Below are 19,080 nucleotides of genomic sequence, written 5' to 3'. Positions count from 1 at the left end.
ACTGGAAAAAGCATGCATTGTAAAAATATTGTGGTTTATTTGACTAAGCAACCAAATTTACAAAACGGGATGGTACGAGATGCACTTAAAAAAAAACAGCAAACTTTAAAAGGCCGAATGCAGTTCAAATGCAAAAAAAGGAGAAAAAAATACCCAGAAAGAAAAAAACCATCGTCATACGCATTAAAAAAAAAAAAAATTCTGGTGGTGTGAAGCCACAGTGGACAGAATTACCTGAAAAGGGCCTCCCCCCTCTGCACCTGAATGATCAAACAGGAGAGTGATGGAAAACCATGTGCACCTAAGGTGTCAGGCAGAGGTTTGGACTGCCCTGTCAGTAGAATCGAGAGTCTCCTCTTGTCTGAAAACCCACATACTTGGTTGGTACTGAATTTACTCACCAAAAATCTTCAAAGTTTGACACAGTGGGAGGTTAGAAACCACAAGTTTTGTCTGGTTGGCACAGCTCTGAGTAAAACAGCATCCAGACAACCTTTCTCTGATTTCAATTTGATTTTTGTCTCTCTCTCTTTTTTTGTGTCAACTTCAAAAGCTAGGAAAATTGAGCACTGATAACACTAAGTCAACCTGAGGTCAGATCAGGAGAGAAGCAAAATTAACATAAGCACGAATAAATCAAAGAAAATGCACCTCCCTCTTTAAAAGAAACAAAAACAAAACAAAACCGAGGCTGTTCTCTAATCCTAAAATGTCCTGCTAATCATAATTTTAATCTATTCTATTGAAAGGAGTCTTGCATTAACAGCAGAAACACACAAACATTTAAAAAGAAATCTAAATTAGGACTCTTACTAAACACAAAAAAAGAAAAAACTCTTTGAGCCAAAGGCTTTTGAGTTCAGTGATGCTACCAAATATCACCATAATCTTGCTTACACACCAACATATCCATAAAGTGATAAACGGTCTGTCAAGGCAAATCAAATAAAACTGGCTGACCTCTAGTATCTCACTGATCAGTGCTGATGTCTGCTCACAGATAACTGACTGGATGCCGCGATTAAATGTACGATTTAACTGCAGCTTCCTGATCATGATTGGTCTTTGTACTTGTTGGTTTATTCAGGCTATCCAAAGCAGCTAATGTTCGAACAAGATAATGAACCGACACACACGCGCGCGGGGTACAGCACGGTCCACTCACCCTGCTTCTCCTGTTTTGGTTCAGAGTCTTCAGTGTCCGCTAAATGACCAAGAAGTGACAGTGGCAGTGACAGGAGCAGAGACTAGTGTGAGTGAGCTTGTGTGTGTGTGTGTGTGTGTGGTCATGTTTTTCCTCAGGAAGTGATGACCAATAGAAAGGGAACTACACACACATTTTCTCCTTCTGACAGAGTCTGGGCTCAGCAGAAGTTCAGACAGCAAACTATCATGTGGTCTGTGTGTGTCTGCGTGTGTGGTTTTATTGTCAGTTTTATATGTGTCATTCATTTTTATATATTTTTATGCGCGCATGTCGCTGCTGTATTAAATACACAGTGCATATTTGTGTATGTGTGGCCATGTGCTTCAAGCTGTTTTCTTGTATACAGTTTTTCTTCTAGTTTCATGTGTCTAAGTGTGTGTGTATGTGTGTGTGTGTGTGTGTGTGTGAGGTGGTAGACATCAGATGCAGATGATTTCCTGTTGCTACACACTGACAGGCAAGCTCATCATGCCTCTTTGGTTGCACTTCTCTCCCTCCGCTCAGTCACTCAGTGTCGATGTGACCATGGTGACGCACTCACTCCTCATGCAATTTCTAACCCAAGAACATTAACATGAACATAATAGTTCCCTGATTTGATTTGATTTCTTACAAGAAAAGCACCGCTGTTTAACCTCATGAACCGGGGTCAGATGCTCACTATCTCTTTTGTTGTTGAGATTTAATCTGAACAGACTTCAACGACGTAGCAAACTCCTCAACACAACAGATGTGCTGTATAGTTCAGTCTCCGTATGCACAAATACATAGCACAGATAGATTATTCCAGCTCCTTACAGCACACTGTTTCTCTTGTGTGATTCCAAATTGGTTTACAGACAGCTTCTATTTGTTTTCAGTTTATCTGTTGTCTGTTTCAATTATATTTTAAAGAAAGAACTGAAATTTTCACCTCTCATTATGAGAAATTCTACCAAACTCACGTTCCAAAGCCAAGTAAAAGAGAAGTGGTTTCTTATTTCAGCTTCCATCTGCAATTGTACATCATGTGACTCCACAACAATGCACAAATTGCAACTAAACCTAGAAAAATTATCCCCAAAAAGGCATTTAGCATATCATCAAAAAAGAGACAAGTGATTGACATACTAAAAAAAATCCAGAGACAGACTCTCTGCTTGCATATTAACATCAAACAGTTATTGACAGACAGTCATTTTGGCCCCAAGGGTCAAGGCTGGAGAGGTAGGAGGAGAGATGAAGTGGTTTAGTTAGAAACTTTCACAGTTAGTGTGCACAGAGGAAACAACCGGTCCTTCCAACAATATAGTGAATGACCCAAATGTTTTCTAAGAACTAAAGTCTTCAGTTCTTATAAAGATTAAAAAACAAAATAAAGCAAAAATACTTTTAAAAAATGTAAAAAATTAAATGATTAGATGAAAGTGAATTTTACAAGCGCTGGGCCGACTGAAAATGCAGCATTTGTGCTTGTAAATATCATTTTTCATGTAAAATAACTTATTTTTTTCAGGCCATTCAAGTCTTAATCTAACAACTCATAGACTACAAGGTGGCAGCCCACACATTTGCAGATATACCACCGTCATTAACAATTCGAACGAGACAGAGAACTGTAGTTTTGACGGTACAAACCTCAGGTACAACTTGAAACTGTGTCGGAGAAACCTCAGGTGTGTGGGGGGAAATTGTCGAAAATGACTCACTGACCATATCATACAACTGTTTTTCCATTTATCAAGGCACTAAGTTTCATGTCTTTGTACATCATGGTATGCGTGTTTCTGTGTATATCATACGTGCCGATACTCATATAAGTTTGTTTAACCAACAGAGATTTCTTTGTATATATGAATTCAAACATTAGAAAATGCTGCTATTCATTGTGAATTTATTTTTAGACCTGTCTTTGTAGCCAAGTTGTTGAGATGTACTAGCTTAAAATAATGGCTACCATAGAGGAGAACATTTATACAGGCTCAGTTTTATGTGTATATTTTCTGATTCGGCTTGCATTATAGCAAATGCCACGACGCAACAATGGCACTGATTTGACCAAAAAAAAACTTCTTTACCTACACGTAAGCACACAATGTGGCACATTTGTCGGAACAACTGTCCCGACGGGGCACAATATGCAAATGAACTACTTCATATCTGCATATGCGAAAGCGAAAGTGGCATAATACTTAATTTCTGTGTTCATTCTGAGTGTTTACACTGAAAAATGCATAACTAATGCAAAATTGTTTTTATGTTCTTGCTGCCAGCTCTCAAACCATTTTGGAGCTGCATTATGTAACTAGCACAAATGTGGCATTAGCTCAGAGAGGGCGGGGTAGTACATGCTTGAACACTAGCTATAAACTATGAAGACTGCGAAAACCACACGAGAATGACTGGTCAATACGTGGATTAGTGTCATAGCTGGTTACGACATGAACCTAAATGATCAGTTTGGTATTTCAGAGGACGTGATTTTTGACTGAGATGGTCAAAAAAGAGCTGGAGCTCACAGACAGTTAGCTTAAGTTAGCATGAAAACAGGAAATTGAGAAGCAGCAAGAATGTCCGTGTCTAAAAATAAAAACACCTACCAGTACGGCTAAAGCTCACTAAACTAATGTGACACTAGTTGGACAAATGTAAAACAACAAAAAAGAGACAGTTTTACCAAAAATGTCAACTACTCTTTTAATTCTTAGCTCCAGACTGATAAGGTTAGGTGAAAAAATAATTTACTCCAATAGGATAATACAGTGGTCCCTCGTTAATTGCGGGAGTTACATTCTAAAAATAGACGAAATCCGCTAAGTATTCAGCTTTATTTTGTTTTTACAATTATTATAGATGTTTTAAGGCTGTAAAACCCCTCACTACACACTTTATACACTTTTCTCAGACAGGTATTAACATTTTTACACCTTTCTCTCTTGTTTAAACACTCTCAAAGTTCACACTTTCGTAGAAGAATAAGTCCAGTATAATAGAATGAAACCAACTTCAGAGTCACACTGCTAGCAATCGAAGATTTATGTAAATTTGACAAGCTGAACTTTCTGTACTGGACAGGAGACACGGGACAGAGAAGCTTGATTGACAATGGCCTACAGCCGATCAGGACGCAGAACACAATGTGCCATATTTTAAAAAAAGAAAAAAAGAAAAGCGTGCAAAATTGCACAAAAAAAAAATCTGGCAAACAGCGAGGCTGTAAAAGGTGAACTGTGATATAGCGCGGGACCACTGTACTAGTTTACCTCTTTCTTGCCATTTTTTGGCAGTTTGGTTTTTATGATAATATTTCTCACAACAGTCATACAACATCGCCCTGCCAACACCAGACGTATATGGTTAGGCTCATCGTATCCCTTCCACTGATCAGTCATCATATCAGCTATCCTTAAAATATCATTCTATTTATTATCCACTCAACAATCATAATGAGTAACCACATTTCGCTCGCCCTAGGTCCCAGTAAGAATGTAAAAAAAACCCAACACTAAATATTTTAGCTCATCTCACTCTATAACGTTGAAGAAGTCACTGTCATTCTGTCATTCTTCAAACTATGTTCTGCATTGCTTCGAATGACAGTCTAGGGAGGACAGTAAGCGGCTCCTGTAACATTGGACACTCTTGATCGTATTAAGTTAGTAGTTAGTTAAGTTATAAGTGAGACACGCAAGGACGCATACACAATATGCTTTTTTTGTTTGTTGCTTATATGTTGCAAGACAAATAAGAAATGGGAAAGGATGTACAAAGGGACCAGCAGACGTTTCGAAACCTTAGTCCTGGCTCACTGCTCTTTCTAGACATCGCCTTGATTGAAAAAAATTGTTGCAAAAGTTGTGCGATGTCTGCAGTGTTTCCTTGCCATGTGCTCAAGATCCTTCTAAAACATCTCCTGGATGCCCTTCTCGGATTTTCTTGCAAGGGTAAGTGTGCATGCAAGAACTGTTTTACATTTGACTTTTGACAGTTAGAGTACAACGAAACAAACAAAAAAAATTCTCGCTTTCTGAAAGAGCGAGAACTGTTTAAGTGAGAAGAGGGAAACCTAAACTCACCAACTCTTGCTCTGAAGACCATATTCTATCCTACTGATCTACTCAACCCATTAAATAAAGCACACTACTGAGTTATATTGCTGGCATCTGGAGGCAGAGAGATAAATGCATGCGTTCATCATACAACACATAAGACAGAATTTACATGTCAGAAATATATTTTTACATTTTTTAAGGGGGGTGGGCAATCTGGTAATACTAGTTTTTTTATGAGGAGGAAATGTTTTGGATTTCATAATCAAATAAGCTGTCAATCAGATCAGATTGTTGTATTTTAAAAAAACATTAAACAAAGGAACATTCATTTGCCTTCTTTATCACAATACATATCAAGCCACTGGTGGTGACACAGTGGTGCAGTGGTTAGCACCGACATGCCACAGCGAGAAGGTTCTTGGTTCTTGGTTCTAATCTCCTGGCTGGCTTAGGCCTTACTGTGTGAAGTTTGCATGTCCTCCCTGTAACTGCATGGATTTTCCCTCAAGATGAGTCCTCCAACAGACTAGCAACCTATCCAGAGTATACCCTCCCACTATTAGCCAGCACAGGCTCTGTAACACTAAGTTGGATGGATGACTGATACTGATATTATACTGTAAATGGACCCAAAATCAACATCTGTATGTATCTCCAGGATCAGCTTTCCTGAGATACAACATTTCTTCTGCTGTGTTTGCTGGTTAGTAGGCTATACATAAACACATGGGAAGAGCCAAACATAGAGCGATAGAGCACCTGCTTTTTTTTTTTAGCTGTAATGCTTTTTATATATGCATCTGCTTCTATACATGCTTCTGTTTTTAGAATCATGAGCTTTCACCATAATTTGAGGACATGAACTTTCACCCAGTTCCTTTAAATAGCTATGAGTTAATGGTTGATGAGTCCCTTGAGCCTCAAGATCTTCCTCAGTGGTTAAGGGGTAGGAGTGGTTGCATGCTGTCATGGTCACAAACACACAGATTTTTACACATCCACTTGCAAATGCTACCTGTGTGAGCAATGGTGTCACATGTACAAGACATGTATGTAAGGACATGTGTGCACAGCATAAACGGAGCACACTCCTTTTCTTTATGAGAAGAGAACAAAGTCAAACTTTACCTATCTTTGTTGCACAGTCCAGACACATGTGTTTCAGACATCTAGGACTAAAAACATGAAACAGGTTAAAAAAACAAACGGATGGAGCAAGAACAAGAACAATGAGGATAATATGAAAAACAAAGACAGTGAGATCACTGCTTTATGATGTGACACATGTGCCAATATGATGATTACGTACGTTAATCATCACTCTATATGCTTATGATCCCAGCTGTGAAAGTCTTGTGAGAATACGCACAAGCAATGATTTATTGCTAAACTCGTGTGTTGATAAACACAGGGAGTGAAAAGCAGGGTGATATGGTAAGAAAGGGGAGAGGTGCAATGTGGGAAGGGTCATGCCCTGTTCCTCGAAGCGGAGAGGAAAAGACGGGAGTGTGCTCCCGTCAGCTGCACTTAACTGGACAATAACAAAGCGACACATGACGTGAATCTCATTCAAAGAACGCACTGTAAATATGAGTGTCAGGAAAGGTGTATGCAGAAAGAAACATCACAAATTTTCTGTGGGGGGTAAAGGACGTATAAGAAGAAGGTCAGAGTTGGCTCAGGAAGTGTGTGCTCTCTACCACACGCTGGACTGGTGGCAAAGATAAATGCTTATCTTTTTATAAAATGTATATTCATGAACTGGAGTGTAAGACTGGATGAAACAGTGTCCAGTCGTTGGCATGCTGTTATGTTTTTGGCAGCTTTATGTTTTAATGCTACTTGAAAGCATTTCACCATAAACGCTAAGCAGCCAAACACATGTAAGTGCAAACTGGACATTTACATTCAAACATGGAATATCTGAAAATCACTGACATAAAGCTTTAGACTTGAATTAACTGTAAGAAAAAAAATAATGGTTGTTTATCCTTTTTTAGAAACATCTTAAACTATTAGTCAGATCTAAGTACAATAAAAATCTGGCAGTGATGCCGGGTGTACCCCTCCTCTTGCCCTGTGACAGCTGAGATAGACTCCAGTTTGACGAGAGCTTACCCAACACTAAAGACATTCACAGGGATTAATGACTAAATTGGTTGATAAGCATGACAAATAAATTCAGATGGAAACTTTTTCACCCCTTCTTGGAGAGGTGAAATATTTTTTCCATAAAGACGCAAGCTACTGGCAGTTGTTGTTCCTGTTTTGTTTTGTTTTTTAAGGTTATTTGGCATTTGGTTATGATTAGCCAATTTTAAATTGAGGGGGTGGATTGCAGAAATCAGCCATATCATTCAGAGAAGAATCCGAACTGGATATGGCATTAAGCAATGCCATATCCAGTAAACCCAAGAAGCACCCGATGCACATCAAGTATGAGTCAGTTTCAAGTTCCCAATAGAGACCAGATTTTGACCTGATGAGATGCTTTTTGCTCCCACATCTTTTTAAAAGGGAAATTAGGACAGAGGTTACCAGATATCCCTACAGTCTGTTGAATAATTTCTGTGTTAAAGTGCATTGGCAAGAAAATCCTTCTTGCATGTGTATGACAGTATATGTGTGTAACTGTGTGACTGGACGTGCGTGTTTTGTGTCTTTGGGACCGATTGTGTCAGACTCCCATGAGGCCTCAGAAGCTCCAGGTTCAGTTTGTTCCAGTTGTTTTCAAGTCATTAATTTAACGTTTTCTGTCTGACAGGATGCAGAGGTAAATCTGAGGATGGGTCCTTTCCCTGGACAGTTCCAGGTCATCAACTATAAGAAAGCTAAATTAGGAAGGAGAATCTGGATACGCTTCAGACACAGTATAATGCATTATTCTACTAAACTCAGTATCGTTTTGCTGTAATTTCTCCTATTAGGTTGTTTTAACATTTTCATAGTAATGTTCTTATCTAACGTTTTGGTAACGGTTTACAATGCAGTTGCTGACTAAGGCTCTAATTGCTGCAAAATTTCCATGTATTTTGCGTGAATTATTAGAATTAAGTATGAGAAATTACACAGTGGACCATATTATGAATCTGGATTGACTCGAAATAAGATCCCCCTCCAACCTCAGCCTCATGTTGCAGTTTTTTGTGTCTGACAATGAATATTTTTGGCTCAAGATGCAGGATTAGTGTCTCAACAATGCTGGCTAAATGCAATGTGAGTACTGACTGTTCTGGCTCAGTAGGTTAGAACATGGTGTTAGTAATGTCAAAGTTTCACTCGGATCATCAGCTAGTCAACAGATTGCCAGGTTAATGCCCACAACTTTGAATCTGGAACTAAATTTGAACCATAACGGAAAGAGCTCCTAATGTTACAGCACCAGCTTATTTTCTTCAATAATACCCTTTTTTGTTGGACTGGTAAAGGAGGATTCTGTCATGGTCCTGGGCCTTTGACACAGTTTTGGAGTTTGTTATCATCTTGTTTTTCATTCTCTGGGATTTAAGAGATTTTTGAGTTTTAGTTCTGTATTAGTTAGTCTTGAGTTTTGTATTCTCAAGTGCATCTGAGTTTGTTTTTTCTAGTTCTTGGATCTTGTTTTATTATGTTACTCCTCTTTCATGCCTACTCTGTTCCTGGTCTCATCTCTGTCTCTGTGTTCTATCTGGTTTCCCTGTCCTTTCATGTTAATTCACCTGTGGACGAGTTCCTGTGTCAGGTTCACGTGTCTCTGTCTAGGTCTCAGTTTGTGTTGTTTCCTGTTTTATTTTGATAGTCTCCTGACTGATGTAGAGTTTAGTTTTGCTTCCCCTGTCTCATCAGTCAGAATCTTTTCAGCTGTGTTCCCCCGTGTGTCCTCTCTGCTTTAGCTTCTCCCTGTGTATACCTTGTATGCGCCCCCCTCTGTTCTTTGTTGCATTCTCCCTCATGGTGTGTGAGTTTCCATAACCCTATCAGTCCATCCATTTATCCCCCAGGCTATAGAGTAATTTGGTTAGTTAGTTGTTTCTTTCCAGCTGTGATGCACTTTGGGTCCAGTCTCTGCCTGCCACACACCTGTCTCACATGACAGATTCCAGTATTTCTTTGTGTTTTTATATCACTATACTCAGTAAGGTTTCTCCCAGTATCACCTGTAACAATACAATTGTACCATTATAGAAAAGTCAGAAAGGATATCAATCGTGAACATCCAAGGCCATCCTCAATCATCCAGGCCAGGAAATCCCAAAAATCTGAATCAGCTTTTTGGGGTGAACATTCAAAGTATCATGCAGCCAACAGATTAGCTAAACAGGGTCAATAAAAATAAATAAATAAACAGATTAAATATGAACATACCATTAATAATGCATTACTCCATCCAAGTATGAACATAGACAATATTGAAGATGGCTATAGCTTTTGGGGTCTGAAAAGTGAAGCCAATGCGTACATGCCTTTAACTTGCACTCAACGATGGCCACCGGGGAGGGATACTTGTAATTGAAGCCTATGGGAAAACGACTTATAAACTTGACCTCTGGAAGCATTTAGCTTAGCGACTCAAGAACTCATTTCATTTAATATAAATATTAAATAAAAAATCATTAAAAACAAAATTGACCATGCTGTATTTCAGAAATGAGGAATATACGCGGAACGCTCATTGTCTAATGACTTGGGATCGACCGCCATTAGAGAAAAGGCATGCGGTTTCACAGTCAGAACCAGCTCTCATTGCATCCGGTTTCAAAATACCAAGATGGCAGCGGTGAAAATGCTTATCTCGAAGCCTCAAATAGGGACTTTAAAAATAAACAGGTGACGTCGCGGTAATTCCATCCAGTATGAGTTTGATCAAAGCTGAACCAGGAAGTTACTCCAAACTTTTGGAAGTTCGGGTAAAATTGTACTTGTGTATCTTTTCACCAAAATTACTTTTGTTAAAAGGCTCTACGATTATTGCAAAGCAATAGTTCACTTGTTCGCTACCTCTATGATGTATGTCAGATAACACCACTGTGTTCCAGACATATCGTCTCTTCGTTTTCAAGCATGTGAAAGTTGATAACAGATTAACATGCTTGAGCAGGGGTAAGTTTAACGCTCAATAAATCGTTTCTCATTATTCAGGATAAAATGCCTACATTTTTGCAGAGAACTCTAAATTAATAACAATCAGTAGATTAATCCGTGACAATACTAATAGTAAACAATAGTAAACAGATCTCTAATAAAATGAGGGCCTTTATTAGGGCTTTAATATGAGCCCCAGGAAAACGTGATTCCTCATGTTCACAGTCTAAAATTTAGGAGGCAATTTTAAGCGGGCATCAGAAGAGAAATACCTGAAAGGCATCATGTTTACACTTGGCAGCTAAAACATGTTCTCTTCCCACACAAACACAGATTTATTTAGGACAGCATGTAAAGAAATGAGAAACATGAGTCACTTCTCAGGGAGCAGGTGTTGTTGTGATTTAGGAATCATTGCGAGAGTGATAACAGGTGCTGTGGTTGCAAAAAAGTTTACCTTGCCAAAGGTTCTGTCGACTCAATTTGCATTGATTAAAAAACCCACATCTAACACATTCAGCATGCTAAACCTCAGACTCAATCTTCTGATTCAGTCTAAGAAATAGTGAAATGTTAAGCAGAGGGACGTTTTTACATTTCCCAAATGTACAGTTGATGTTGATCAGCTCCAAATATACAATAATGCAAAAATACGACCCTGCAAAAATGGGCTAAAAATCAAGTAAATCATAATGCTCATCAGTACAAATAAAATCAGTACAGAAATCAACGAAGACACAAATTTTACAGTAAAGAGGAGGGGACACTGGTTTAAAGAAAGGGAGATCCAGACATAAAAGTTTAACTAGTAAAGCAGAATTTTTCATTTGTAAATAACCTGCTTGTGTCCCATATTTCGGCGGTCAGTAGAATTCCGCAGCCAAAATGTTGCTTTAAACATACAGTAAATGGTGAAATGATTGGCCTTGAAGTTAATAATTACACCCAATTGAAAAAACAAATACATGACCTTAAGGCTAAACTGCGTCAAATACGCATGTCATCAGATAAAAGTAAATCAAACATGCGCTTTTGAAAAACACAGTAAGAATAAGTTAATCTGATATATAGTAAACAAACCAAAGTGTTGGTGGTGTAGAAACAAAAGTGGTTAATTATCTGTGGGCTGTATAGGAACGTGCCATTCACTTTTATATGGATTTTATGCAGACACAAATGCGCACACTGTCTTCCTTCCTTTCATGCAGTGATTATGCTTGGCTCTTAATGAAGTTTTGCAACATTTTAAAACCGCTCCATAGAGGAGCGGCGACTCTCTCATCATAGATTTTAAATTAACACAGATTTTCAAGAACTAAGGCAATTGTCTGTGCGGAGGTGTTTTTAAGAGGCTGAACTTTGTATCTGTGGCTTTGTGCAGAAGTATATCATCTACAAAAAGTCAAACAAGACTTTCAGCACGTGTGATGGACAACAAAAACATAGCATGGTATCTTGAGGCACTCCTTTCATTTATGGCAACTAAGCAAAGTCCAAATCTATCACAGTCATTCTCTCACACACACCAACACCCATATACACACACACACACACACACACACACACCTCACTTCTGCAGTTATATAACCCGACAGGCAATAAGGCACTGATTGATGATGTATCAACACACTCAATTGGGTAGTCAGATTTTAAGCAGCGTATGCAGAGATTAAAGGCTAATTTCACCAAAGATATGATATATTTCTCTAACTGATAAGAGTTCCTGGAGATTTTAGACACAAATATTTGAATCAGACACAGCGAAACAAAAGATTCAAAAAGTTAACAAAAAGTCTTTTTCAAACAGTATTACCAAACTTACATGAAATCACTTCAACAAAATGAAAAAACAAAACAATAACCTTTTTATAACTTCTCTTATTTCTCACCCACAATTTTATCAGAAGTTCTCTGATTTTAAAATAGCCGTATTACATCAAGGGTCACGTTGCATGGCCGTTTAATCTGTGAGATCATTCTGCTAAATGTCTAATAATTCACAGGATCTGTTACTTGAGATCACCCTTAAAAATGTACTACTACTATATTTAAATAAAATAACTCCCGTTTTGTCGACACTGTTTCTCTGACTTTCTGACTTAATTGTTAAAAATATATTGCTGCTGATTTTCCACTATCTTTATCTTTGCTGAATATTATGATAAAACATGACTGCTTCAGCTCATTTACTACCACTGACATGTACTTACTCACTTGGGGAGCTGTTTTTACATTTGCCTTCAATTGATTCCCAATTTTTGGTTTTGAGGGTCAACATACTGTGACAATAAGCCTGCTGTGATGTTAAATGTAACATATAATAGACTCAGAGGAAAGTAAACAGACCAAACACATGAAAAATGTCTGAAATGCCCTTGTGCATGTAAATAGCAAACTAAGTTTTGAACGAAAAGTTGTGATTTGAAGGATATAATGGATAAAATAGTGATTGTTGCTGTTATAAAATATCTCTGAATGTTCTTCCAGCAACCCCACAGTGTTATGAGACGACTGACATGAAGATCATACAAAGCGATGAGGAAAACAGGTGAACTTATTGTGACACTCTTACGCTTTACACGGGGCTCTTACAAGTTTTCTCACCGTGTGTCATTACTGAGTCTTAAAAGAATACCACCGAGACGTTTAACAGTTCACATCATCTATCACAGAGCCGCGCAGCAAGCCTCAAAGAGAAACGAGTGTTTAAGTCTGAGCTCCAGTCAACAATATTGCTGAGTCACCACCATTATTTTCCTGTCAATTCCAAGAACACAGAACTGCCTGAAGCGTGTGCGACATATCCACAAATTCCACGTATGACACAAAAGGTATAGACTTCAGAGAAGTACACATACACATATGTACTGTACAGGCCCTGTAAAAAGCCTCTTTTACTCAGATAAATGCTTATGAAATGCTTATTCTACAAAGTTTCTCAGCACGACATACACAGAAACAAACAAAGCATTCCTCGCACTCACCTGAGAAGCTGTGGTCAGTTTGATGGGTAAAATCTCTGCCTGGTGTTTGCATGTCAAGCTCACACTCACACTATGGCCCTCAGGCACACTATGGCTCAACACCTGACTTTGTGTCAGTTGTCAGTCCTGTGGCCGCCCCCCCGCCCCCTCCTCCCCCCGTCATTGCCACCCCCAATCTGTGTGCCACAGCCATCCTGTCACACTGTAGGCTACCTGTGCGTGTCCACCTTAACATGTAGACCGGGGACAATACGCACAAATAAAACCTGATTTAGACACAGCTGGATAAATCAACAAGTCTCCAGCTTGAATCTACTTGTTTAAACTACTTTTGAATCAAATCACCGCAAACATGTTTTCTTTTGTCTTTTTTGGTTAACGTGCACGAATATTTAATATCAGATGAGACTGCAACAGTGTAATATTAACCCAGTCTTCAATAATTTAAATACCCCCCACCCCCCTTTTTTACGGTGCTTTCCCGTATTTTCTCACCCAGCCTAACAACCGCAACACTCAGCGCAGCATACTGTGCCGACCGGAAGGTGACTGACCTGATCGGTGTGTTGAGGCGCAGAGGAGACAGCGCACACTCTCTGTTTCTGAAGCTGGATGGTTTGTCTTTTATTTTCGATGTTGTTAAATTTCTTTCAAAACTCGAAAAAAAACCCCAAACAAACAACGGAAAACCCAAACAAACCGTGGCGTCCGCACCGTGCGCACCGGAGCGCGGCGTCAAAGAGGTCCGGCGTGTTTGCTGTGCGGTTTTCTGCTCAAGCAGCAGCAGCAGCAGCTGTGGTCGTGTCAGCCTGCCTCTCTCTCGCTCTCTCTCCTCCCTCCTCTCAACACAACCGATCGGGATCGTGAGGACACAGGCAGAGGCATCAAATTACCCATTATAGTGGATTTTCTCAGTTGTTTGCCCCATATGGGAGAAACAGGTAATGTAAAATTCAGACCTAAAAGTGTTGTTTCTTAGGTGTTTAGCCATGTGGAACAAATAACTTAAAGGAATAGTTCCACCTCTTCAGCAAAGCACATATTCACTTAACTTGCAGGTAGTTAAGATAGTTTGACATAATTTTAACAGTAGTCAAGAGCTCAGTGGATTACCTTAGACCAAAGACTGCTAAAAGAAAAGAAAAAAAATCACCTTTTGGTATGGTTAAAAACTAATAAAATCCGCTTACCACTTGTGAAAAGCTCCTCTAACTAAGATGCACCAATAGTAAACTGCATTCGTATATCATTTACCTGCTATGTGTCACGCTATTTTTTTTTTTCCGGGAACTGTGTATGGAACAAGTGAGTCTCTTTAAAGTATTGTTCCCCTCCAAGAAGTAGTTCGGCTTTTAGGTACTGGTTTTGCAGATTAAGCAAGTAAGGTTACATTTTATGTGGTAAGTTTTTTTTTTTACATTTATTTTTATTTATTTATTTTTACTAAGATAACCAGTTGAACGTGGCAAGAAAAATTCAATTCAGTTTAATGTAATTTATATGTCGTGATTCACTAGCATAGTTATAAAAATAATCCATTACTCAATTATATATACTTAAACTTTGACAGGTTTCATTATGGAGAAAAAAAGGCGCACATTGAGACGTCATAGCTTGGATTAGTCTTGTTTGATATTATTGGATCACTAATACTGATGCATTCACGTGTAAGCACGGGTTTGTTGATGTAGTTTTTTAAAGGTGGGGCTCGTTTTATTTCCAGTACTGGTCGGTAGCTTAATCGAAAACAGTGCAACGTGTTTTCTAAGCTGACGTCTTGTGTACATCAAATCTGAAAGCTAATTTGTAACTACTCCATAAGTAGCAGCTGTACTAAACTGTTAACCAACTAATTTAACTTTCGATATTAAGTTCATTCCCCAATAATAGTCAATTGTTCCTTTAATATGCAGTCACTTGACAGTAAGTGGTTGCTTGTTTTGTTGCTGCCTGTCGGGCCCCCCCCCTCTTAGTCACTTAGTTTACCAGTGATGACTATCGGGCTGATTACAGTCATATTTCTGACATCACAGTCTTTGGTCTTAGAAGACTGGACTGAATTCACCTGCTGAAAGACAACAGGGTGATCATTTGACTGTGCAATTAAGTCATCTAGTTCACTAGGAAATCCTGCGAGTGTCGTTTAGCAGATAACATCCTGTCGACCCTCTCATGTGTTTACTGAAGCTGAAATTTTACTCTGCTGCATCACTTAGTTCATGAAACTCCATCCGGACAGTCAACTAGCCTGCTGAGACTCAGTGCAAAAACAGGTGCACAATGAATAGTAAATTTGCCTATGTGCTGCATCTTTTTAGACTTTGTTGTAGATTTAAGGATCTTTGACTAACCTCAACAAAAAGCTCTCTCTGTTTTTAACTGAAAACCAGACATGACAGAATCTAAGGGCTACTTTTAATTTTTTTACACTGCTGACTGAAAGCAGATGTGGTTCATGTTTTTTAATGCTCTTATCTTGAAATCACATTTTGTTATATCTGACTACATATCGGATGTTGAACTGCTGTAAATACCCTGCTTACCGCAGACTGAAGGAGCTATTCTTAAGATTACGAATGAAGCATCTCAGCACTCACGGTGCAGGTGGGTGTTCAGACTGAAATGTGCCATTGCATGAGTACTGCTCGCTAAACAAAATCCATGAACAAACACACATATTAGATTTTGTTTTAAACTTTTACCAGTGCTGAAATGTACAATAGCCCAACAAGTACAAAGAGGCCTGTAGAAAACACACACACAAAGGAATAAAGCTGCCTTCCCCCTTTTTTTGGTCATTTGACCAGAGTCTGACCTGTTGGGGCTGCTCGCTTTGAGGTGGCTGTCTATGACGTTGAAACAGCATGTGCACAACTACATGTCCTGGTTTGCATTCATGGTTTTTCAGGAAGTTATTTTAGCAAACTGTAATCTTTGGTTTGCAATAGAGACCGTCGTCGTGTCACTGTGATTGCAACAAATAAATATGAATCTATAGCATATGCTAGAATTCTTAGAAGGTCTTTCAATAAAAATGTAACAAGTCCAAAAATTGTAGTGGGATTTGTGTCAAAACCAAACTAAAGCAAACGTGTGAACAGATACCTGACGGTGTTACTTCTCAAACATCAAGGTAGAATTTGTGTGAGCAGACGTTTCAACCTGTTTTTGAAGCAATTCAACGCAACCGATGTTAAGCCCTGCCACTCACTGCTCAACACTGCAATCAATTCTAAAAAAAACCCAAAAAAAAAACAAAACAGTTTCAAAACGCAGGTAAATGCAGCTGTTAATTTTGCTACCCTGTGAGTGCAACAGTAAGCTTCAGTTTAGCTGCCTTTGATCTATTATAACTCAGTATGGTGGACTGAGACAGCTGCTACACTTTGGTTATTTACACACACACACACACACACACACACACACACACACACACACACACACACACACACACACACACATTCTCTCACTCTGTCTCACATGCATAACATCCTCCCCATGCAGAATTTCTTTCTTTTTTTGCAGAGATAAAAAAAAAATGACACCCCTGAGAGTTTGGCTGTTACAAACAAAGCAAAGCAATAATTTCTGATTGTTTATACAGTCGAATCCCAGCAGACTCGAGCTCTGGTATCTGAAAATGTTCATCATGAAAGTACTTGTGTATCTTAACAGGGCTCTCCTACGCTGTCATGATTATTATAAAGTGGAAAAGACTTGTCATTTTTCAGGCTTACGAGGGGTGCAAGCTGCTCAAAATCAATGTGGCTTTTAGTAGGGAATTGAAACCCTCACAGTTAACGTTACGGCAGAAGAAATCGGACAAACTGGCTTGATTTGTCCCTCCATGCTCTTATGTATGGGATGACAAATGAACTAAATCTTTAGATTATAACATTTAATCTCCCATCTCTCCCTCCAGCAGGTTGGGATGAGCACCAAGACAAACAGGATTTGGCTAGTATAGGCTTGCTTGGTGCGTTAGCCGCCCACATAAATGTCCCTTTGAGCAACGTGATGGAGACGTTCCCACAGATCTCTGTTGACTGGTTGCCCCATGGACCAAGAGCCAAAAGCAAAGTGTGTTTCCTCTGTCCTCACTGCACACACTGTATATAAAGTGTGTCTATTTGTACACGTGTGTGTCATGTTATAAGCGCTCCCAGACTTTGTTGAAGAACTGGTTCTTTTTTCTAATTTTAATAAATTGTTTAAACTTGACATTACCTTGAAACCCTTTGTGATGTAGATGAAGCATCTGATTATGTCAGATTTTTTATGCTGCATACAGTAAACACACTGTCTGCCTCTTTACACAACAGAGAGGAAAACAAAAGTTCCGTTTCACGCAAAAGTATTGTGGTTTATGTTAAAGGCTAAAGTGGCACATGTGAAAAGGGCCCTTCCGCCACTCGCCTTCTTAAAGCGTGACAAAAGCGTGACATTAAAGGCAGGATATGAAAGAAGAACAGGATGAGGAAAATATGACAAAGAACTTTTTTTTAAAGTGTCATTAATATGTGTTTTTACGCACGTCTGTATGTATAAGTAATATTTTTAGAGACATCTTTAGAGATGTGTAAGGTATTTTTATATGGAAGGTATTCTTTAATAGTGTAATAAAAATTATAAAATGCTGATCTTGAGAAATGACAAGTACACAACTGACAGCACTTCCACATATACACAGTGCCATCTGCTGGCTCACAAGAGAAAATTCAACCCAGTGCCTCTTAAATAAAACACCACAAGACATCATTAATTCACACCTCGCTCGCTTAAATTTATGTGATGCTACTGGCAAATGATCATTTTTCTACTTTAAAGTGTTCATAAAATGTAAATATTGTTCTGACTGTGTAAGATATAAAGTTCTGCAATGTTTTGATATACAGTAAGCCTTCTGGCATTGTAGATTTGTTAGGGAGACTTTTGTGGATGCCTTAGTATTTTTCATCTAAAGGAAAATAAATATATATGCTGAGAGAAAAAGGACATAGCAACAAATTACACAATGTATCTCAGTATAGATTTTCAGTGCGAATACATTTCAAAATCCAGTGTGTGATATACTGTAAACTTCCTAAGAGCGTGACTAGTGAATGCGGGACCCTCTTAGCTGACGTCTGTCAGTAGCAGCAGTCTGTGCCACATGTGCTTATTTAACATTTATCTTGTAAGTTACGGTGTAGTTCTTCACACTGGGGCAAATCTGTTGAGTTCACACTTCAACAGATACAACAAGAGATGCTTTTAACAGTCATGTGTCTTAAAGGTTAAAGTCCTTTTAATCACTTTAATCAAAGCTTTGCCTTGTGATCCGTGGTACGTCTTAAATTTCCTGCTAGACAAGCCATGCCAGTACATACACAATCACATGGATGTCAGTGACACCTAAGTCAAAATCTTGTCTTAGCAGTTGCATATTTTTTAACTTACTCACAGCGGTTTCAATGTTGCAGTATTTTAGGATTGGTGACATAGTAATGGAGACAGCTGATCAGCTGTGGCAATCCTTAATGGGAGGCAAAAGAAGAAGAAACATACTTTTTTTAGGTTTGTATTTTGAAATCAGAAGAAGCAGTGGCCGTGGCGAGCTCGGTTTTATCCTGCTCAACAGCAGCTTTTTTAATTAGACTTCCCCTGACTGGTGAATATCCACATCCATCCCAGGCCATATATGCTTACACAGATGCACCACACTTCATTATGACTGAAATGGATGTGCCCATGTGAAGAAAAAACTCAAAGAAAAGACACAGCCACTGGCATGACTCTCAGCGAATCAGTGGGATGA

General features: G+C 38.8%; 1 protein-coding gene across 4 annotated transcripts in view; it reads right to left on the bottom strand.

The window, feature by feature from the left end:
• Positions 1-14,076, bottom strand: part of pparg (peroxisome proliferator-activated receptor gamma) — a 40,212-nt gene extending 26,136 nt beyond the window's left edge. The window contains exon 1 of one of the 4 annotated variants that reach the window (XM_039611777.1): positions 13,984-14,076. Coding sequence is in view for 1 of the 4 variants with exons in the window: in XM_031731392.2 (XP_031587252.1) it covers positions 13,284-13,335 (52 nt within the window). In the remaining 3 variants the exon portion in view is untranslated. Of the gene's footprint in view, positions 1-1,165; positions 1,237-13,283; positions 13,401-13,837 lie in introns of those variants that run through there. The other 3 variants (XM_031731393.2, XM_031731392.2, XM_031731395.2) reach the window with 3 other exon arrangements.
• Positions 14,077-19,080: the final 5,004 nt, after the last annotated feature.

The sequence above is a fragment of the Oreochromis aureus genome, linkage group 5 (genome assembly GCF_013358895.1).
Source record: "Oreochromis aureus strain Israel breed Guangdong linkage group 5, ZZ_aureus, whole genome shotgun sequence".
NCBI classification, from domain to species: Eukaryota; Metazoa; Chordata; class Actinopteri; order Cichliformes; family Cichlidae; genus Oreochromis; species Oreochromis aureus.
The sequence above is the reverse complement of the archived record's forward strand: the minus strand, read 5'-3'. Positions and strand labels throughout refer to the sequence as shown.